At 47.0% G+C, this 23,837-nt stretch overlaps 1 protein-coding gene across 5 annotated transcripts in view; it reads right to left on the minus strand.

Moving 5' to 3' along the window:
- The window catches only part of SETD3 (SET domain containing 3, actin N3(tau)-histidine methyltransferase), a 67,216-nt gene that overhangs the window by 33,132 nt on the left and 10,247 nt on the right, over window positions 1-23,837 (minus strand). For 3 of the 5 annotated variants that reach the window (XM_031679390.2, XM_072963687.1, XM_072963690.1), the window contains 5 exons: window positions 21,327-21,436; window positions 19,444-19,536; window positions 15,919-16,067; window positions 13,846-13,918; window positions 13,298-13,554 (listed from right to left, as the gene is read on the minus strand). In XM_031679390.2, the coding sequence (XP_031535250.1) occupies window positions 13,298-13,554; window positions 13,846-13,918; window positions 15,919-16,067; window positions 19,444-19,536; window positions 21,327-21,429 (675 nt within the window). In that variant the 5' untranslated portion in view covers window positions 21,430-21,436. Of the gene's footprint in view, window positions 1-13,297; window positions 13,555-13,845; window positions 13,919-15,918; window positions 16,068-19,443; window positions 19,537-21,326; window positions 21,437-23,524; window positions 23,686-23,837 lie in introns of those variants that run through there. The other 2 variants (XM_072963688.1, XM_072963689.1) reach the window with 2 other exon arrangements.

Raw genomic sequence — 23,837 nt, forward strand, 5'->3', positions numbered from 1 at the left:
ACTTTCACAAGCTTATAATTTCACAATAAAATTTTGCTCCAGGCTTGGCTTTTGCATTCAGGAGATCTCTGTTTGAAATATATATTCCAAAGTACAAAATAAACCTGTCTGGACTAGAAACTCAGATACAAGACTGCTTTTGGTGTCTTGGATATAAGCAAGTTCGAATAAGCTTGAAATTTAGGATCAAAAGTTTCCTTTCTACACCATAAAGGTGAGGGAGAGAAAGGCTGGAAAGTCAGTTTATGAACAAGGAGGGGAAAGTCAACTTCAAACCATTTTATTCCAGGAACCTCAAGATCACCCTTAACTAACTCTCCCCCAGACTCTTCTGCTCCAGTCAGTCACCAGATACTGTCAATTCCCCCTTTAAACACTTCTCAGATTCCTCAGGCTGACTGGTCCTTTGGCCTCCCAGCTGCGAGGTTATCTTTACGCAAGTAAACAAACCCAGGCTAATGTGATCACTCCGCCCCAGGGCGCCATCTCACACGCAGGACAGAAATTCTAAGGCCTGCCGAAGGACCTCATGCCCGGCTCCTGCCTCATTTTTGGCCTCATCCCCATTCTCCCTCCCTCCTTCCCGCACCCTCCATCCCAGCTCCCATGAACAGGCCTTTCTGTTTCATCCTCTTGCCTTTTACACACAGTACAGGAACTTTCCTTTCCCACATCTCTGCAGGGTGCTCAAAGCCAGCTTCTGGGCAATTACATTAATAGAATGCTTTACATTTTAAGAACACATTTTACCCCCCAATATCTTAGCTGTGAGAAAGGACAGGATGTAACTGGGGAAACTGAGGCTCGCTCGGGGAGTTTGAGTCACTTGGGCAGGTGTCATGAAATACGACTACTGAGGCTGCAGCCATTTCACCTCACACTGGCCTGGGCCACAGAAGCGCAGGCCTCTCAGGGAGTTGCCTGTGCCAGACTTGCAGGAGCAGGTCCCGCTGAAACCTGTGAACAGCTTCCCTCAAGTCCAGCGGCTATGGTCTCTGCCAGGCTTAGGTTGTCTTCCCCCTCGGTATAACCTTGCCGCCTCCAACTCCATACCTCTGCTGGTGGTATTACCCTCCCCGACCAGATCATCTGGCTTTCAGGCCCCAACCTAGGTACTGCCTGGAGCCCCAGGCATCACGGAGCTCAGGGTGTGGTCACTGCTTCAGTCCATCACTTCTGTTCTTCATCATTTCCTGCCAGCTGTCTTCCTCCTGCCTCTACTCGTGTTACTTTTCTATCTTCTTACAGCATCTACCACCAAACTTGGGCAGAAGCAAGCATTCAGAGATATTTTAAATAGGTAGTTATTTGACTTTTTAAAAAATGTAAATGAATACTACTATAATTTTTTCCCTGATGAGGCTGAATGTGAATAAAAAGAAACATGATACCCATGCTATGTTTTCAATTACTAATATTTAGAACTCACTTTTTCTTTTAAGCTGAAAGAATAAAATTAATCTGTGAAAGGACGAAAGTACCCAAACTGTACCCCGTGACAAAGCTGGAGGACTAAAGAACACGGTGGGCCTGAAAGTAACAACCTCCAAAACTGTAACTCGGGCTTAAACTGTCAGTAATTGTAGGGCATTCTGCTACAGTCGTATGTGAGGTGAAGATGGCCAGTCACTTCCAGGAGGAAACAGTCAGGGAGAGGGTCAGGAGGAACAGATATGGCCTCAGATGGCCACACATCAACATGCAGAGGAGAGCGGGTCACTGGAGCAGACACAAGTCCCAGGGCCATCAGGAAGCCCTGGCGGAATGGACTCACAGCGGACGGAACACAGCAGCGGGAGGAGATCCAGTAGGAAGGTGATGGAAACCGGCCCAGAGTACACCTGCAGAGAACTCGGGATCTGAGCCCTCTATGAGCCTGGTCGCAAACACCGGGTGAGAATGAAATAAAACCAGAAGCAGACAGTGCTGCTCAGTACATTTCACGTGACCTCATCTTTCGGAAAGTATCTTTTTTTTTTTAACAGAGAAAAGAACAGTAGCCCAAGAGAATATAAACCAGTCACATGTACAGCTGCTTGATTAAGTCTGCTAAAAGCAGAGGATCCGAAACTCCTTCCCTCACTGCAAGTTTCACATCTTAGAAGACAGAGGAAAAAAGGCCAGTACAAGGCGTCCAGGGCCACGGAGTCTTAGGCAGAGCGACGGCATGTTCTGTAGGACTCGGGACAGTCCTCATTCACATGGCTCCCATCAAGGTCAGTGTCTTGACAAGGACCTTTGTGAAAACTAGACAAAGCTGCCAGTCTGTGAATGCAGCTCGGCAGGGACTTGGCATGGGGAGTGGAGGACGGGTGGGACTTCGGTCACTCACCTTGCACCAGGGCCCAGCCACATGACACTCACACGTGAGGAACTGGAGGGCAACCAGCTCCCACTGAACAAGCTCTGCCCGAGTCACCTGTGTGCTGGGCACTGTGCCGGCAGCAGGGCCATGCTGGGACCTGGAGAGCAAGGTCACTCCATGGGAAGACACAGACAGTAAGTCAACACATCAATAAATCAAAAGCAATCACACTGGACACCAGAAATTAATACAACATTGTAAACTGACCACACTTCAACAAAAATCTTTTAAAATAGCAATTACAGAGAGTGACGAGTGCTATGAAATAAATCAACAGCATGCTAACTGTGATGGCAAATTTTATATGTCAACTTGGCCGGACCACGTGCCCAAATAGTTGGTCAAACATTATTCTGGGTGTTTCTGTGAGGGTGTTTATTGGAGGGGAGCATTTAAATTGGTGGACTTTGAGTAAAGTGGACTATCTTTCCTAAAGTGGGTGGGCCTCATCCAATCAGTTGAAGGCCCAAAGAGAACAAAGATTGACCTCCCCCAAGCAGGAGGGAAGTCTGCAGCAGACGCCTTCAGACGTGAACTGAAACGTCCGCTCTTTCCTGGGTCTCCAGCCCGCTCTGTAAATTTTGAACTTGCCAGCCTCCAAATTGTGTGAGCCAATTCCTTAAAAGAAATCTCCTCTTAAATACATGCATACGTCCCATTGGTTCTGTTTCTCTGAAGAGTCCTGACTAACACACTGACTCGGAGGATAAGGAGATCTACTTTACGGTGAGGGAAAGCCTCACTGGGCCTTCAACATCTGAGCTGAAACCAACGGACTGAGGAGGAGGCAGCCACTCGCAGAGCCAGGGGAAGTCCCTGCAGAAAGCGAGCAGACGGCAAAGCCCTGCGGCCGAGAGGCTGCATAAGACCGGGGAACTGACTGCAGCCGGGGGCTGGGCTGCAGGGATGCAGAGGAAGGGGTACCAGCGATGCACCTGAAGACGGGGAGTAGGGCCAACTCGGCAGCCCTGACCTTCTGAGTTTATCCTAAGTGTCATGGGACCCAGCAGCGCAGTGCAGTTTATGTTAAAAAAGGATCTCTGTAGCTCCACACACAGAGCTGGACGGGAGGGGTCAAGAGGGGAGAGACCCTTTGGAAGGGAGGACAGTGGCCTGGACTGGGTGTCGGTCATCACTGGAAGGAAGGTGAACTCTGAAGTGAGAGAAAGGACCCCCCCAGCCCCCAGCCACTTTAAACAAGTCCAAAACGCTCCAGACCAAAAATAAAACAAAACAAAAAAACTGACTTGGATATTGAAAGATCTGGTACCTGTGCCCACAGTCGTTGCTGCTGGTCTCTGACAGACCACGGAAAAGCGGAGGGCGGCCTGGACACGGGGAGCAGACAACATGCCCACAAAGAGGGAGAATCAAGCCGAGGAACACAATGGACGTCCACTCCCGGCCCCTGCAGGGTCCAGAAGAGCCCTAAGCAGGTGAGTGAGTGGCAGGTGGGTGAGTTCTGGACCCTGAGGTGGGCAGGGAGGACGGCACGGGCTCCAGGAACTGGTCCCGACCTGCGACCCAGCCCACTACGCCCACCCTGGGGCTCGGTGGGTCTCTCCTTCAGGGTAAAGAGGAATCCCAGCTCTCACTGGCTGCTGACGGGAGGAAGCGAGCTGACACCCGGCGTCTGACCGGCTGTCTTCAGTGCTGTTTGCCGCTGTTTCAGCTGCTGGCTGGTGGCTTCATTCACTCAGCGAATCGTGCCTGGGCACCTGCCCGCTGCAGATGAAATAAAGCCCCCCCACCCCGGTGCACTAACACCTGGTCAGGCAGGCAGGCAGACAGACACTGACGCGCTTCAGGAGAAGAGGGCACAGCGAGCTCGGGGGCAGCGAGGGCCGGGGCCTGTCTGAGGGGATCTCCAGTCACCACTGCTCCCGCTGAAAAATGACAGAAAACAGAAAGGGCCTCCTCCACTTCTCAGCCAGAAAGGCTCTTTCTTCTCTGAACTTCCACGATTTTCTTTTTTTAATTCTGTGCCCTTAAATCTCACTTTTTACTGACTAAATTATACAGACCCCAGAATGCAAGCTTCTGATCAACCTTGCAAACCGCTGACTCCAAGCAGCTGCATCTCACGGAGAGGTGTTTGCAGAATGAAACGGGGAAGACGGAGAGGAGGACTCACGGCAGAAGACGAAACCTACTCTTTGGCTCTAAAAGTTGGGGGAAAAAACTATGAGATGAAGGTTCCAGAAAAGCATATTTTGCCTCCATATAAGGAATGGCTCTCTAAGCAGTCTGCTCACCTGGGAAGGAAGAGCTGCCTTGTAAACTCGGACCTTAGGCAGGGACCGTGCTCTAGCAGAGACCAGAGGACGGGCTAGGCAGACCCCGCAGAGGAGCGCAGGGCTGGAACCCGTCTGCTGGGCTGCGCTGAGGAGCCAGCTTCTCCGTTTCCATGCAGCCTGGCTGGCCAGCACCCGCGTCTCCTTCCTGCAGATAAGGGAACTCAGACGCCGACTTAGCCTGACCAGCTTACCCAGTGGGGATGAGCTCAGACACAGGAGGAGGCATTCCTTCTTTCCCAGGACACTGACTCCTACAAGGACAGCGGGGCAAGGCTACTTTAAAATGATTGTATCACACGGGCACTTTTTTGGATAACTGGCCCAGCAGAAATTTGCTCTAAAATTTCTATGACAGTAAAAGATGTGGTCCACTGGGTCTAACCCACCAGGGCGAGAATGAAGCACTAAATACTAAATCAGCGAGTCGGCGAGCACCAACCGTAGGGGTCAGTATGTGGTGCAAATGCAGAAGGCGAACATGTACGAGCACTGGCAGCGGAGCCCACGGCACCCGGGCTCCCAAGTCCAGGGAAGTCAGAGCGTGGGCCTGTGCTCGCATCTCATCGACAGCACCTCATAAAACAAGGGCAACAGAGCACCCGGGGCTGTCATCCCTAGTCTGAGAAGACTCACTCAACAACCCTTCCGTTCAAGCAACCGTCCTCACTGTCTCCCTGATGCGGGTCTGTAACTCACTTACCAGAGGCCCAGCTCGATTTGCTCCTCCACATGCTTCTGAAACGCAGGGGCCGGCACGTCCCGGCCAAGTGGCTGCGCTCAGCTGTGAGAGGCCCTGGCCTAGCTCGATAAAAATCCTACACTAATAATACGATCACTGATGCTACCTGTGCTCTTTCCTCCACTGTCTCTACTCCTCCTCCTGCTTTCACGGCAACTGTTCTCCCCAAGGAAGATGAGGAGGATCCAGAGCGGCTGAGGAACAGCTGCAGCCTAAACCATAATTTCTTCGGTCATAAGAAAGTGCACACGCAGCACAGCTCTGAGGGAAGCCCCAGAACCTGGGCGTGAGCATCAGCCAGTACGGGTGGTCGCCAGCGTGCCTGCCCGCTCGGAGGAGGTTCCCCCAAGGGCACTTGTCAGAGGCCTCAAAACACAGAAGCAGGGTCCTGCTTTATCACACACACTCAAAACGAAAAATAAAACCCAAAAACCCCATCCCAGAGGACAGGGAATGTGACCACTGGATACAGACCTTCAGGACTAAAAAATAGCAGGTTTCAAGAAAGATTTAAGCTTCTTCTGTTTTTAAACTTGTATCTTCACAAAAAGTTCTATTAATCAGACTTGTGGGAAAGACCCAGGACTGGTAGGGCGGGGGGTGGGGTGGGGAGAAGGAGCTGTAAAGAGGACGGTCTGTGGAGACAGACAAGGGAAGTGGGAAAAACATTCTCTAGGGTCGGGGCTCTGGGCCTCAACCCTGACTCGCCGCCCAGCCTCACTCCTCACCCGCACAGCTGGGTGGTGCCCGGCTCCGGGGGAACTAATCAAACCCCCAACAAGCTGGGCACGGGACGGGAAATTTCTCCTGAGTCTAACTTGGTTAACCTGCCTCAGATTCTTATGGGAAGGCAGTAGTTTCTGGAATAAAAGGCGAGAAAGCTCTCAGTGCCAGACACACAGCCTGCATAGCCATAAATGCTAATTTCCTTTCCTTCTGGAGTCCTACCACTAAGGACATACAGGGAAGGTCCTGAACCTTGAGGTCTGTGGCCACAGCCACACTGGTGCTTCTACCAACACACACACCTGGATGACGTGTGAAGCAAGAGATGGGGGCAATCTACATGCATCACTTTGTTGGACTTCCATTCCTAACCCTGATTACCAAAGTCAGAAGTTGTTCTCAAGGGGCCCAGGACCTTGAGTCAGGTAACCCAATAAGCAAGGGGAGGAAGGTTGTGATTCACAGGAAGGCTGCCAGAAAGCAGAGCCGGCGGGCCAGGTGAGGGCAGGAGACAGGTGCATCCCAGCAACACAGTAGCCCGGAGATCCCAGAACCTGTACCTGGAAAACTTCTACAGGAAGACACAGAGCGCGGGGCGGCCACGCCTCCCCCCGAAGACACACCACCAAGTGTGACCTCCACCAATCGCCAAGGAGTGTGTCCAACAGGACACAAGGGATGGTTTTCTCCAGTTAGAACCAGGAATATAGAGGAACAGTGTTTCATTGCTTGAGTCGCTGAAAGGGTGCTGAAACAAAAACTGGAAAAAACAGAAGAAACAAAGAACACTAGATTCCCAAGGTGAAGTCTGTATCTATTTGAACTGCTGTAACATTTATACAAAACAAGCAAAAAGTTACAAACACAAATCAGATTTTTAAAATGATGTATCTGCAGCATTTATAAAAACGGTGAAAATTAGATACATGTTTAGAACGAATAATTTACCAGACTAGAAGCCTTAAATAAGGACAACACTCACGTACATTTAACCCAAATTAATAATGCTCAAGGTCAGCTGTCAGGAATAAGCAAAGACATGGGTCAGAGTGTCTCAGCAAGACAGCCCGAGGCGCTAACGAAGATCACAGAGGCACTGGAAACGCTCCAGAGAATATGCAGGCCCGGAGTGATTTTCCTAAGTGCCAGTGTTTCCAATTTTTTATATGATTTAAAGTCGAATTGGTAAGGATTTTTAAAAAGACAGAGAGAGAAGACCACCAGCTTCATCATGGCGTCGGGGGAAGGCTAGCGGCCTACGGCTTCCTCTCCAGGACCCTCTCCCACCTCTGTACACAGTGAGACTGAGGCGGGACAGGCCCCTTCGGGAACTGGAAGAAACCTCAGCAGGTGCCCTGCGCAGGCCCATGGGACGGCCTCGCTGTCAAGAAGGCCATGCGCAGCTTTCCATGAAATAAGAGCCAAGAGAGATTTTAAATAAGACTGCTCTGCCCTTCAAAGTAGACAATTTCTTTGTCCCAAAAGTAAGACCAGAAAGAGCCGGAGAGACAGATTGCATCCCACCAGCCCCCGTTAGGGAGGGCTGGGGTCTGGCCGGCCTGCTCCGTCCTGGCCTGGCCGCCCCACATCCCCACTGCTCACTTGCGATGGGAAGGGTGGATGCCTGCCCCCCACCACAGGACAACTGTCAAGACTAGAACCCTGAGGAGGGAAAGTCACCCCGATGGGGTGGCTCTGTCCTCCCACAGCATCTTCTATTAGTGACCACAGGTCCCTACGATGAGCTCAGGAGCCACTCCCCCTTCCCAGTAAGGCCTGTCCCCTGGGGCACCCAGCACAGACCACTGCTCACAGGACAGGGAAAGGCCCGGCCAACACGGCACAGCCTGAAGTCAAGGGGCATCATTCTCTCCCCACCATGTCCTGCTCTCCACCAGCTCTGCCGCTGGAAGAGGTTATGTTCCCCAAATGCACGCACAGCCCTGCCCTGCCGTGCCACTCAGGCACCGGCACCCACCCGTGTCTATGCCAACATACATGGCCCTAAAGCCTCGGGCTGTCGGAGTCTTTAAAGCACGTTAATGCCCAGGGAGTTCGACTAGAATCTGATGCGCGGTCCCGAAGGCCTTGTGCATGATCAGATTTCTCTACATAAATGTGAGCTTCAGGAAAACACAGGTACAACCGTCTCTGGCAGTCCACCTCTTCCTGTGTGGCTCTATCAGAGACAAGAACAGCGAGCAATGGGGCAGCAGCTGTCCGCCCAGCCACAACTACCACGGGATGCTGGCAGCTAAAGGTGGTATCTTCCTCTGCCTCATGGCGGGCCCTGTTTGCAGCAAGCGCAGCCCTGGCTGGGTGGGAGAAGTTGCCTGTTCCAGGAGGAGAGCCAATTTAACATCCCCTGCCTCCATCCTGCAGTGGGAGGCAGGAAAAGTGGAAGCCTGCTGCATGGACGCCTGCCTTGAAACATAATTCACAGCGCTTAACGCACAAATGAGCTTCTTCGTCGACAGCCCTTCCCCTGGACCTCTCCAATTTCATCAACACAAAAGAGGACATCCAAGTTAGGTAGAATAAATCACTTAAATTATAAGATCAAAGGAAAAATAGTAATTTTAGAGCTATGCCTCTATTCTGTCGAACCCCGTACACATGAATTTACTTACAAGAGCATCATATTCAATCTCAGCAACACAGGAAAATGTTCGTGCCCCAAGACAGCTCTTAGCCTTAGGACACGCGAGCACCCACGTCGCCCGCCTGGCCCACTAGATGGGATTATCCACTAAACAAACCGCGCATTCACAGGATCTATTAACTTCTTTATCACTGACATGGGTGCGAAATATTTGGGCTGTCACTCACCTACATTAAGTCAAGATATGATTTGTTTCCCTTTCACACAACCGCACTGCTTCAAAGTTGGGTTTAAGCCAAGTCCCGCTCCCCCACCCTCCCAGCCCCACCTTCCCATGGATTCCTATCACAAAACGAGTCCCACACGCAGAAGTCCCAACTTGGAGCCAAACTTCGGAACGCCCTGGTCTGCTGGGTGTATTTTTATAGGTTGAAGCTCTGCAACTGTTTTCAAGGCCAAGTTCTGCCCCCACCATCAATCCTCTCCTCTCCCCGGGCCCCCAGGTCACAAACTGACAGAAATTCTACCGCCACTCAGGTTCTCAATCCACACGAGCCTTTTCCAGCATGTGGCTGAGCCACAATGTCTAAATTTAGCTTCCTGAGCTGGGGTGCTGACATTTCTCTACCATTAAGCTGCAGCGGAACGTTTCACCAGCAGGTGTTAGATCTCAGTGCAAGGTAGCGCGCAGCATTCCTGGAGTTTGAGGCTTCTGGTTACATTCTATCACCTGTTGAACGCCTAAAGGACACACTGTATTCTGCGCAGCTCAAGGAGATTACAATGTAGATATAATGTAAAAACCTTAAAGAATCATAAAGCCAGAGCCACACTGCACAGATGAGGACAAGCAGAGTCCTGGAAAAACTTCTAAAGCAACTCTGTTAAACAAGGTAAAGACAGAAAGTAACCTGAACTAACAAGGCCACACACGAAAAAGCCGTTGCCCAAGAAGACATACTGGGACGAGAGAGCACAGGAAATTCTTTTTCTAGTTTTTAGGCAACAACAACCAAAGAGAGGGAGAGAAAAAATAAAATAAAATAAAATAAATAACACAATGCAGAGAAAGCCACCTGCAGGAACTTAGAACTACTAGGTTAGTACTAGCGCTACCGCTCCTAGAACAAACACCCTCGAGCCCGGAGCGGTGTGCAAGGCTGCACCGGCTGCCGCCACTTCTGCGTCCCTCTCCCAGGGGCTGGGGACCGCCACCGGACACACGGACTCAGTCACGTTTGCTGTCACACTACTGTGCATCAGGAGACAGTGGCTGGAGCTGTGGCTGGCAGCCCTTCAAACGAGCAGTCAGCTCACAAGAAAAGGAATGAGTTTCAGTTCAGATGCAGAGCTCGGAACAGGCCCTAGGAAAATGACTTTAAATTGGAAGTAATAACGAAAAATTGCAAATCAGGTTCTGGGATTTGGGCCCCAACATTGTATGCCAGGGTTTGTGATATAGCCCACGGGCACATCTTTCTCTGGAAAGATGGTTCCCATAACCCTGAAAAAGGTTAAGAGATATGAAAAGGGAAAGGGAGGGGAGGGGACAGGAGGGAAGGTCAAACTGAGGGCAGGTCACCAAACTGAAAATGTTAAATATGAACTGCTGTAATCCTGCTCACTCCCCCGAGTGACAGGGCACTGATGATGTGATCCATGTACTAAAAAGGAGCAAACGCCCAGGATCTGAGCCAGGGCACGCGTGAGGAAGATGCATGGCCTGGTACTGAGATGAGAAAACAGGAGGCTTACAAAATAACAGCAGTGCAATGTTAACATTCATGTTTACTATGCACTGTTACTGAAGACTTCTATAAGCAAGGAGAACATTCTGAGACTAGGAACACAGCTAGATTCAGAATATGATATTTAAACAATAATTTTTGTTTAAATCTGTTTTTCTTTGTCATGAATCCTCATGCAAAAACTTTCTACTCCACAGCCTACACCCTCCTGGTTGTCAAAGCAGCACGGCCCCTCCTGGGCTGCCTGGAGCTCCTGTTCCAACAGGCTCTCAAATCACTGATCAAGAAATTTTCTGCAAAAGCTCATTCTGATGTATTTTCAATTAGTAATCTTCCCTTCTGCTGCCTATTTTCACTAATGTTAATTGACTGTCACATTTCCTTTTTCTGAAAAAGAACCGCTCCTAGATTGACCGCATCCTGGGGCTAACGGCATTGACTCTGCGGAAGCCGAGCTTCCCCCACTGGAACTGGGCTCCTGGCGACGCCCAGCGGCACATGGGGCCACCGGAGAAGCCAAGCTGCTTCCCTGCAACGCCAGTCTGACTTGATGGTGAGTCGTTTCACACGATTTTCAAACTACAGCAAACGTTTACAACTACATGAATTTTTTAATACCTAAAAACGCAAGACCAAAACCCAAAAGTAAGAAAAGCAAGAGATTTCAAAGCAATTTTGAGTTTGTGACGGGCCACCCGGCTCAAGTCCCTAGTCTTGCAGGAATACTCTTCGCCATCCTTGGCCGACAGAAGTCTTCGAGTAGGAAAGTTCTGATTCGGCATCTGTTTTTTTCTTTTTACCTTTTAACCCCCTCCACCCATTTTAAAAGTCATGACCATTATTTTCAAATACTCAAGACTGGCTTAATTATGCAAAAAAGACAGCATCTGATTGGGAATTTCGCATGTGGATATACCTTGTTTCACAGTTATTAATTAAATTTCTCAATAAAAAAGGAATAATAAATGCATAACTAAAAAGGAATAATGGATAGATCCATCAATGCTTTAAGACTGTGGGTTTTTTTTTTAAGGATATTTGTATCCATTATAAGTTATGCAAATTGTTCTGGTTAGTCATATGGGAATTGTATTATTCTTAGAAAAAGTTTATTTCTAGGAGGTTCCTTAGTTACTGAGATGTTCACACTAATACTATTTGCTACCTAGACCATGGTATAATTCAGCCACCTTAGCATCATCTAAAGGGGTTTATTTCAGGGGGTTATTAGGAGATCTGGCATAAGAATGACACAAAACGGTTCCATCTGAACAAAGAGAGTATTTCAGTGACTCACAGTCATTGAAAATCTCACTGAACCTTGAAGCAAAACTGCAAAACTACTTCGTTAATACTGAAATAAACAGACTTGTGAGTGTATAAAAATCCAAAGATCGTTCACACCAAGACAGCTATCAGGAGACGCGGCACCATTCCAGAATCCTCGACCTGACCACAGAGGCAATACCTCTCAGGATAGGCTGCCGGCAGCTGTCACCTAACAGCCCTGATTTGAGTAACACATTTGTGAAAAGAGCTGGTTTCCAATTTGTTGCCTAACAATGGAAATGACAAAGGCTTAGACCTGCTCAGGTCAGCTTCACTTTTAATCGCTGAAGACACAGGATGAAGAATGAGGAATAAAGGCACAACCCTGTCAGGTCACAAAGAGCCACATCAGACTGCAGGATGGGAGGTGCACTAACTGAATAATCAAAGTTGTGGTTTGGCCCCATTAACATTTTTTTTAATCAAACAAACTTGAAATAAATGCTATATACATACTGTATGATAATTCTTGAATTTCTAAAGTTTAATATTTAGGAAAACAGTGATTTCTACTTGAAGACAAGTGTCGTATCTTTTTAAAATATATTTGAAGTATTTGATATAGAGAAGGATACAATTTTGGGTGTAATATTCTTGTGCACTAAACATGCTGTAAAGTTAAATGACGGGCACACACACATACAAACCCATTATTTCCTGTAGCAATGAAATGAGATTACCCTTTCTTGCCAATATGACACAGCAGAGACAGACCATCTGAGGAACAACCAAATCAAGCCTGATTCAGGCCAAATTGCCCAAAGAAAAGGGAAAGGGAGCAGCTCATTTTCCCTCTCGCCACATCTCAGGCACAGCAGCCCAGGAGCTGATTCATGGGCAAATGAGAGAGTCAGGAGGCTGAGACACTCCCTGCTCTGTGCTGGAGGGACCCGTGACACTGGCCCTTGGCCGTGTCAGTGCTGTTAACTGGGAAGGACAGAGAAGGCTGGCTGAACTGCCCACACACAGAAGGGAGTCATCAGGAGAAATTCAAACATTCACAGCCTCGTAGAGCTTCCTATGGACACTTTCACTCAGAACTAATTAAAATTAATATAATATACAGCACATTTTGAAAACCACAAATTGTCAATTTTACTATATATTTGTAGTAAAACTGACATATATGTATAGTAATATATATATATGAAGAACCCACAAACAGACTTTCATTTTCCTGGAAAATTTACACATGGAGCATCCTTTGTACTAGACGGTATAGCTTCCAAAATCCCATGGTAACCTTTTGTTCTCAGAAAAATGTAGTGACTTTCATAACTTAGGAACCAGTGCTACTTACACTAACACTGGACCCTGAGGAAGTCAGACAGACTCAAACCATATTTCAGTGGTATTTCTGTTAAAACAGACACACCAGACTAGATGTCTTTCAACTTAAAAAGCAACATGTTCAAGTGGCACATTTAGGTAACCAGCATCCCTTCCTCCCCACCCTGTCCCACGTGCTTGCAGATGTGCGCAGCAGCTCACCTGGATGACCTTGTAGAAGTAGGCGTACTGCCGAGCCGTGTTCTTGTACTGGCTGAGCACGTCGTGGATGGCCTGCGTGGACTGAAGGCAGCGGACCTCGTCCTCCTCGAAGTAGAGCGGGGTGTCGTATTCGCTGGGGAGGGTCTGAATGTAGGGCTGCCAGAAGGAGTTAGGGTCGGCTCGCTCGCACAGCAGATGAAAGGCCAGCGTGATGTTGCCCATGGCTTGAAGAATCCGGTCTTGAGAATACAAGGGCCCTGAATTAACCCAGAAGTTAACGGCATGAGTTCCACAGACCGCTCTACACAGTGTTCGTTCAAATTGTATATTAAAGTTACAGGAATATCTCAAAAGTCTTCCAACATTTAAAGTAAGGTGCCCCTTTCTTCTGATATTCTACTATGTCAGATTACAAGCATGGAAAACACTTCATGGGAATATTTCACTAGTTGAGAAAACAACAAAATACGGCCCTTAGCTCCACAAAATGAAATTTTTAATATTTTATCATTTTTGCTTTGCTTTGAACAAACAGAAATTATTCTCACCCAACACTGAATTTTTAGCAGATTCAACAGTCATTAGTAATTTTCGTGGAACCCATAAAAATAATTCTTCTGCCTAGGAGAAAAAAAAATGAGAAAATAGGAGAATCTTCAAAACATGTTACAATTTTCAATACAACTGTATGTTTGGTCAGAAATCTAATCACAATGAAATACAACTTAAGGCCTGCCTATCAGGACTTCATTTCTAATCATCAAGTATATTTTCAATGTAAACATTTATGTTACAGTTAAATGAGCAGAGGCATGGTTTCAAATCCTGTTTCCAAAGAAAAACTATATATACCGAGAAGAAAATCCAAAAAGGGACTTTCCACTTAAATTTGGAGCAAATATAACAATTTGGGATAGAGTGCAGAGCTGTTTATTTATTCTTTGTTGTACTTTTATTAAGCTCTAAAAACAAAACACAACAAAATTCTACCTCCGACAAAACCCCTGGTCTGCCAGTGTGAACTGCTGTTGAGTGCTGGAAGCTAGAGGAACAGTCCTTCCACTACCTGTTTGACCTCAAAGTGCATGTTTACCAGCGAAAGCACAAAAGCCCACAAGCCATATCTTAATTACAAATTTTTCCCCAACATATTAATCACATTATTTTGGCAACACAAGATGCTTCTTTTCAGGAATCCTTGTATGTGTATCTGTCTGCTTAAAGCATGCACTGAACAGCAGTACTTTGATTATGGTGATGGAATCACAGGCATCTGCACGTGTCCAAACTCATCAAAGTGTACACATTAATGTGTGCAGTTTTGTATCTCAATTATGCCTCAATCGAGCTTAAAAAACTTAAAAGCACGCACAAAGTGAAGACAGTCCACAGCTGTGACAGTCTGGGTGGCGTCCACACTGGCGATGGCTCTCGTTTGACACAAGAGAAAAACGTGCGACATCTCGTTTACTCTTGCCTTCTACCAATGTCTACTATTTAAATTATTTTTACATGCGCCTTGTCTCTTACTATAGATTATAAGCATCATGAAGGAGGAGACTCTGGTTTGGGGGGAAGCCTGGTGTATAAGCCGTACTTGCTTTTAACAGCTATCTAATAAACCAGTGTATGGCTTATCAATGTGTCACTGAAAGGTAAACTACAACTTGACCAAAACTGTTGCTGGAGGTTTGAAGGGACCCAAATAAATAACATCCATTTCCTCCACCCCAACTAAACCAACTGAAGAGACACAAGAATACAACAGATGGTCACCCAAAATATCACCTCCTGAATCCCAGAATTAGACAGGCTCCCCCACCTAGTTACAGGCAGGACTGGAGCCCCACAGGCCTCCCCACGTGCGGCCTGTGAAACTATCAAGGTGGAGCGAGCACAGGGAATGAATGCACGTGGCAACCGGCACGCACAGAGAAAAGGGTTAAGTCCAGTTCCTTCTTCCAAAACCATGAAACACCGTCACACCTCCTCTCTAGGAGAGGCCTGGGTAAGAAGCATAGAGAGGCCGAGGAGATCAAGGCACCGCTGCTCCCTTCATCTGGACGGAAGGACCAAGAGTGGAGAAAAAGCACCTGTCCCTTAGCACGTGGCTGTTTCTCTTCTCCTCTCTCATCACCTCTGCTGTTGCCATCTCAGTAAGTGGTACCTCCAGCCACTCAGTTATTCATTCCAGAAAACTGGTCCACATCCTCAACCCTGCCTATCACAGCCAGTCTATCACAAGGGCCTATGTGCTCTCCCCCAAAATACCTGAGCCCACATCCTTCTCTTCATTCAAATCTCAAAACCTGTGAGGCATGATCTACGGTCTCCTAACCAAGGCTCAGAAATGTGACCTGACTTGCCCCCACTCACTGGTTAATAGCACGGTTCCAAGAGGACGAGCTGGCAGGGGCCACCTAGAACACTGGATGGAGGCTCCTCCGGACCCACGTGGTCAGCTGGGAGACTGCTGGGCAGGGAGAGGGAGCGAGGGCTGCATGCTGCCGAGGTGCCCACAGGCTCAGAGCCGGCCCCCCGGCATCTGCCACCAGGTCCTGTGTCCTCTACGCCACACGGTGTCCAACGCTCCCAGACCGACAGCTTACCTATCAACTCACCTTGATATCTCTTGTTGCTCTCAATCCAAAGCCCTCTTCTTTGAAGTTAACCATTTCAAAACCCTCGACAGAGGCTCCATTTTCAGAGGCCCATTTCATTAGATCAGGAAAGTAATCTTCTCTTTTTCCATCAAAAGTAACAGACAGACCTGTATCAATCCATATTTTAAAAAACAAGAGCTACTTTTAGGACATATATCATTCACGCTGCTCTAGAAAATAAAAAAAGGAAGCATCGACAGATGACTGGATAAAGAAGATGTGGTATATTTATACAATGGAATACTACTCAGCCATAAAAAGAATGAAATAATGCCATTTGCAGCAACATAGATGGACCTAGAGATTATCATACTAAGTGAAGTAAGTCAGACAGAGAAAGACAAATACCATCTGGTATCACTTATATGTGGAATCTAAAAAAATGACACACGGGGGTAGAGGGTATAGCTCAGTGGTAGAGCACATGCTTGGCACACATGAGGTCCTGGGTTCAATCCTGAGTGCCTCTGTTAAGAGGGGGAAATAAACAAACAAACAAATGTATAAATAAAATTTAAAATGACACAAATGCACTTACCACGTACAACTGAAAAACTGTACTCTACACTGGAATTTGACACAACATTGTAAAATGACTATAACTCAATAAAAAAAGTTTAATAAGTAAATAAATAAATAAACAAACAAACAAATAAATAAATAAATAAAATGACACAAATGAACTTATTTAAAAGCCAAAACAGACTCATAGACATAGAAAACAAACTTATGGTTACCAAAGGGGAAAGTGGGGGAAAAATAAATTTGGAGTTTTGGATTTGCAGATAACAAACTACTATATATAAAACAAACAACAAGGTCCTACTATATAGCACAGGGAACTATATTGAATAGCTTGTAATAACCTATAAAGGATATTTATAAATGTATATAATAACCTAAAAAAGAATATATATGTAAATGTATAACTGAATCACTATGCTGTACACCAGAAACTAATACAACACTGTAAATCAACTCTACTTCAATCAAAAATACATATATATATAAAAGGAAAATATACATAACCTGGAAAAAAAAAGAATAAAAAACAGGCCACTGAAACTAACTAGCAGGAAATAGTAGTAAGATTCTAGTCTTGAAAAAATTAAAACTGACTACCAGAAAATCACAGTACATGTCTTAACAAGTGACAGGAAAGGCAATTACAATCCTAAACTCCCTGTCAGCTACAGAGAAATAGTTAACTGATCCTAGGTCATAGGAACATTGGCTGTTAGGTAACACTGGGGTCTGCTGGGATGGGGGAAGCCTTCATGCCCACTGCAGAATTCTAGAGCAACCTGCCACCTCTCACATGCACATTTTCTTTCTTTCTTTCTTTTTCCTCTCTTAACAGAGGCACTGGGGATTGAACCCAGGACCTTGTGCATGCCAAGCACTCCCCTATCCTCCTGCACATTTTCTTTAATGAAATTCCCATGAAAACAAAATCAGTAGCTCAGAGACATGCACAAGGGGCCGTGTGTAAGGAGGGACCCAGACCCTGATTCTAAGGGCACAAAACTGAAGAGCTCTGCAATAGGACTCTGCCCAGCAACTTTTTGAGTGCGCTGGATCAACATGTATCATGATAAACAAAACATAAAACTGCACGTTATTTTTTTAAAAATCCAACAGTATGATACCATTTCTGTAAACTGTTAAAACGTCAATTCCTACCATATATTTGTATGGGGTTGTACATGAAGCAGAAACACACTCACAGTAAAGACAAGGCCCCCAAGGGGAGGGGAGGGAATGGGTGGAAGTGTGGGGCTACAGCTTTCTCCGAAACCCCTTATTCCTTTTTTCTTTTCTTTTTTTTTTTGGATATATATATATTTTATTGAAGTATGGTCAGTTTACAATGTGTCAATTTCTGGTGTGCTGAAACCTCTTATTTCTTAAAATCAAATATAAAAACCAATCAAAGCACAGAGGGAGGGAAAGAGATCGGACCAGCAGGTGGAAGGGAAGGAAAGGAGAACTTGAACTGACAAGAATGACACATACTCAATTGGGTAGCAGATGCTTGGAGGTTATTTTCTGGACTTTTCAGCATGTTTGAAATACTCAAAAAGGTGAAAAACCATGCACACAAAAAATTAATTTTTTGAAGACTAAAGAGAGAGGAACTGGAACTTCATCAATAGGAGGCGATGGGCACGGAGCCCAGGCACGGAGCCTGAGGCCACGCCAAGCGGGAGGGCCTGGCACGGGGTCGTACCCGGCTAGACGTGCAAAGGTCCCTGCCAAACGGAGAAAACTGACCTTGTTAGGGATAGTCTAAGACAGGATTTACTCTTCACCCACTGAGAACTAATGAACTCTCTAACTTCAGTATCAGCTGCAGGAAACGTTCTCAACTCAGAACAGAAACTCAGGATATACAAAAGCTTGTCGGCTCCTGGTGTGGTGAGCCAGGATTAGCACGGCCCACCACTTCATGCAGACAACACGTTATACAAGAGCCAGTCACCGTTTAGGGTTTGAGACCATCCAAGCCAAAGGCTGCACGTTTGCAGATACGTATGGGAGAGCGGTAAAGCCACCACCTGAGGGAGCAAATAAAAACAAGCCCTCTTCCCACTCACTCCCGTGGCGGGAAGTGAAAAGGGAGCCTAACAAGTGCTTCGCAGCCTTTTGAACGCAGGCTCTTTACTCCGTCTTCTCCTTCCCGCTTCCGTGTGGCCTGCATACAGATCCACTTTTTGTGCTTTACAGAACAAAAACAATAGGTGTATTGAATAAGCTTTTCCGAATTGACACTTGGCCCCATTGCCAACTTGGCTGAGAATCATTAAGATGTCTACTTGAATACACCCTGGAAAAACACATCTCGGGAAATATAACTACGTCTCTTCTCTAATCAAGATATATCTGATGTGGGAGGGTATAGCTCAGTGATAGAGCACACGTCTGGCATGCACGAAGTCCTGGGTTCAATTCCTAGTACCTCCGTTAAATAAATACATAAATACATAAACAAACAAACAAACAAACCTAATTACCACCCCCCCAAAAAAAACAAAAATAGTAAAAGAAAGAAAAAAGATACATTTGAGTCCATCATAAATCCTGACAAGATATTAATCAATCAGTATATACTTGTGTGTGTTGAGCCACGGAACTATGTACTGACCTCAAACCCTAAAGGAAACATAGTCTGAAAAACGTTTAAACACATATTTCAGAAAATGAAAGTTGTGCCATCTTAGTCCCCAGATCCAAACATTTTCCCTGCTAAAGCTCAACATTTCTACCCCTTCCAAAGCAGTGACAGCATCTCCGAAATGGGAAAGATTCTGGTGGTTTCCCAAAGCGGTCTCTCTCCCAGCCCAGAAGCCCTTTCTACAACCTTTCAGACAGGCACTGGGGCCTGGGCTGGATGCGGAGACTTTTGCTCTCAAAGCCCTTCAGCCTTATGCTAGGTCTCCACACGATATTATGAAAACATGATGATCATTCTAGAAACTTTACCTTTTTGCTTTTTTCGTATTTTTTCAACTAGAGACCGGATCTGCACGTACTCTTCCCATTCTTTCCCCGGGCCCGGGGCAGGACTACTGCACTCTGTAACACAAAAACCAGGGCACTCAAACATTTCTTTCTTTCGACTCAACCTGTCAGTCTTCAGAAGACATGGAATCTGGGTTTTGTTGTTGCTGCTGGTTTATTTTTAAAGGACAAAGATAGGACAGCCATGACAATAGGTGTGAGAAGTGTAAACCAGCTCTGCTTTTTAAAGCAGGAAAACCCTGTGAAACCATTCTAAGGCCTCTTACTAAACTGTGACCCCGGACACGGGTGTGAGCGCCTACCTCACAGCTACCTTATTCCCGCTGCTCGGATTAGTCTTCCTCAGAATATACTTACGAACAGGAAGTTCAAAAAGCTAAACTAAAATGCAAAACATTTTCCTGAAAACTGGTGGATGGCAAAAAGAAGATGTATTAAAAATCAACATTTATTTTTAGTTAAACCCCATAACAATGGCTCCCTAAGGAAACCAGTTAAATTGGACATAAGGACAATGAGTCAACAAACATTCTGCATCCATGTGCAAGTCCCTATAATAAGCACCCTGGGGGAGTTACAGAAAGAGACGGCACAGTTGCAGCTGAAAAAGAAGCGAAGCTTCCACTGTAGGGCCAGAACCAAACGACAACCCCCAGGCCCGCCATGGAAGGCTGCATACTGCCACCCAACTGTCCACGGCCTTGACCTTTTTAAACAGTTGTATCAGTTTAAAGAGAGAGCTCCCATCCCACATTCCCGCCAAATTCTTGGCCTCCAAGGAAAAGACGAGCTACAGTAAGTAATTAACAATAACTAGTTGTGTGGTAAGTCCTAACTATTGAGGTTAACCAGTCTTACTTTATTCTTGCATCAACAAATACTGACTTGGGCCCTAGAACATGAGCGAGCCGGCCCCGAGGCCACCTACAGTCTAGCGGGGAGGCCAGTGGGGAGGGGCATGTCCGTCCGCGCTTTGTGGGGCCATGCTGACCCGCATGAGGGACAGGTAGGGACACCACAGGGGACAACGGGAGTGCTTGGGGAGGGACATGACCCTGACATGGTTGCTGCCTGCTTCTGGTAGGGACAGAAAGCTACATTTTTCTTTGTCACATAATCTAAACATAAGGGGCAAAGGAAAGGAGATAAACGTAGTGAGTTAAGAGAGTGACCACAGCTCAATTTGAAACCTATGGAGTGCCAACTTAAATTCACAGTTAAAAAGAGAAGTTACCAGTTTAGATGAACTTGCTAAAGCAAGTAGAGGCACTTAATATTTAATTTCCCAGAACCAAGAACTGGTAAGTTCAACACGTGAAACTGGAAAACTATTACTGAACTGCTGAAAGTAAAGGTGACGGGGTCCAGTTCCCAAGGTTTGCTCTCTGAGAGGCCATGCTCACCCCGGGGTTCACAGCCCCTGACGCACCTTCACATGCCATAGATCACATGGTCCCCAAGTGCTCCCAAGACAGTCTATTTAAGGAATTTGTCTGAGGCCACAGTGTGAGAGCAGAGGAGTGTGGCCTCGCCCACCAGTACCCAGGGACGGCCGTGGTCTGGGCAGCTGTGCTATAGAAGCCCTGTGTTCATTACTTCGTCCCAGCCTCATGGACTGTGACTCGGTACCATCAGGTACCACATCTCCATCTCACGGGTGGGGAGACTGCAGGCCAAGGAAGCTCTGTCACGTGCCAGGTCCCACATGAAGCGGCTGGGATCTGAACACAAGGCTGTTTCATGCCCTGCTCCCCGGACCAGGGACTCCCATGCAGCACAGGGGTGCCGAGGGGTGAGACCCACATGGCCCATGAAGCGGTGGGAAGGCCGAGCACGGGACTTACTCTGCAGCAGCTCACTGGTCAGGTTCAAGGTTTCCTTCGGTGACACGCTTGCTGTAGCACCAGTGCCTGATTTTTGTGTTTTCACTCGACTCTTCTTACCCATCTTCTGACTACAGAGAAGAGAAGGAAAAGACAGAGAAGCATTATGTTTCCAAAGAACACAATTGAGTCATAAAATGGGGCACGGCCGGGTCTCGGCTTTGAGATGCTAAGATTTTACCTCACGTGTGCCATTTCCTGAAGTTTCCTTCCAGAAAAAGCAGTTATGTAACAAATACTAGTATTTGGAGGCTCTCAAGTGGGGAAGAAAATCTGGAAGAAAAGTTCATTCTTTTTCGTGTAGAAAAACTATAGTAGAAGCAAGTTTTACTCAAGACTTTTTTTTTTCAAATTACACAGATTTTACTATATATCCCAAAATGTGTATTCTGTGATACCACAGAGATGAAACTTAGGTCTACACTCATGTATCACAAACTATCACACGGCCACAAAAACCTATATATTCCTCCCCATTTTGCTTTAAAAGAATAATTTCCCACTAAACGGTAAGCAACAGGTCAGACTCTGCACAAATGGTGCAGACATTTTCAAAATCAAAGAAACATCAGAGAGCTAATCTAATTCCTTCATTTTGTTCCAAAGAAAATTCAAAGTCCCTGGCCCCCGGTTTCACAGGAAGTGGATGGCAGACCCCACCCTCAAGAGAGTCTCCCACCACCTCCCAGTCCAGCACTTCACCCACCCACGAGTCCACATGGTCTGACAAATGGACAGGATGGGCCAAGCAGGCTGCACCGATGGCACGCTGGGCAGAGATGTTATAACATCTGTCTGAAAACACTTCATAACAGTGAGTCAGGAGCTGTGTCTTGATGAAAGTAAGGGGCTGGGAGGTATGAAGAAAGGGGAGGCAACTCAAAGACAAGGACAGGAATGAGCAAAGCCCGAGGGGGCCCGTGGGGAACGGGCCGGCTGGAGAGGTCTCGGTGGAGAGCAGTGGGAGAGAAGCCCCTGCCTGAAGAAGCCAACAACTGCTGGGGAGAATTCTGATCTGAGCATTCCTCCTCCAGAGAGAAGCGCCTTAAGATGACAACCCAAGAAGATGGAGAGAGTCCTCAGCCGAGACGCTACTGAAGCAATCCACACGCTGATTAATAACAAGCACCACGATGATGCGCCACGGAGCCCTCGCCTCATCTCAAGGGAGAAGAAAAAGCAAACTCTGATCTACTTGTTTCTTACAAAAAGAAATGACTGGTAGTGTGGAGAGCTGCGATGAGACGAAAGGTTTAAAATGCACATTCTCCCACGGTGTAGGTGATCTCTGACTCCGCTGTAACTGAATCCATGCACACACAGGCCATGCTAACACAGAAAATAACATTCTATTAAAGGGCCATGATATGTATGGTCTCTGATCGTGTCTAATGTATGAGTATACTTTGTAACTTCTCAAACACAGTGTCAGGCATCCTGGAACAAAAAAGGATCTGCTAAAAAATACCTAAAACTTTTGCAGCAAGGACAAGAGTTAGTTGTTTTGAAATCAAAAGCAGGGAAAAAAAAAAAAGCATGGGGCGGGGGCAGCAAGAGGAGGAAGAGTTTCCGCACCTTTCCCTACACTTTAGGACTCAGTGAGAAGAAAGCTCCCGGGTCGAGTTGCTCACAGCACCGCCCGGACAGAGCACCTGCTGCTCGTCCTTGCATCTCAGGCCCTCTGCACATCTACCAGGGGCATCTCTGCAGAGAATCACTGAACTTGACCTGAAAACAACTAAAACTACCGGTAAGTCTGGAAAGAAGGGCTTGAATCACACTTCCAAATATAGCTTGGCAGGAAGAAGTGTGACACTCACCATCGGATATGACCCTGCTGGCAAGAGTTTGTGTGTGTTTAGAGCTAAACAACTTGAAAACATCACTTCAGTGAGCAGCTCCAAGACCCTCCCCTCCTCTTAGTAGGTCTGGCGTGCAGTGAGCCCAAGACAGCCATGCCCCCCGGCACGGTCCTCACAGTGCAAGGACCCAAGGGCTCCAAAACAGGCTTCTTCACTCTGCCCGCAATTCCCCCACACCAAGTCTTCCCTCAGGAACCCCCGCCAACTCCCATCACTCCCCAGCATCTAGATACCTGCCCTGAGATAATGACTGTTTATTAAAACAGCAGGGGCAATGGCCCCGTGTGCAGTCCTCACCCTCTGCCACTTGCTGTGCTAAGATGTACCTCCTGGTTTGATCTTCCCAGACCTGGACTCAGTGGGCATCAGCCTCGTCTTTAAGATGACATTCTCAGAATGGTGAAGTCCTCTGTCTTTATCCAGGGTAAGAGGTGCAGCTGGAACTCCGATCTGCCTGTCTCTAAAGCCTGTGCTGGGCTACTGCCCCACTGCCTCTGTGAAATGCAGAGAAGCACAGAGCTCTGCAGGTGCAGGAGGGCAGACCTCTTGAATTCACCTCTTGCTTAGACTGTAACAGTGTCCTGTGATCCCCCTGCCCAAGCCCATCCCT

This window comes from Vicugna pacos, chromosome 6 (assembly GCF_048564905.1).
Source record: "Vicugna pacos chromosome 6, VicPac4, whole genome shotgun sequence".
Lineage (NCBI taxonomy): Eukaryota > Metazoa > Chordata > Mammalia > Artiodactyla > Camelidae > Vicugna > Vicugna pacos.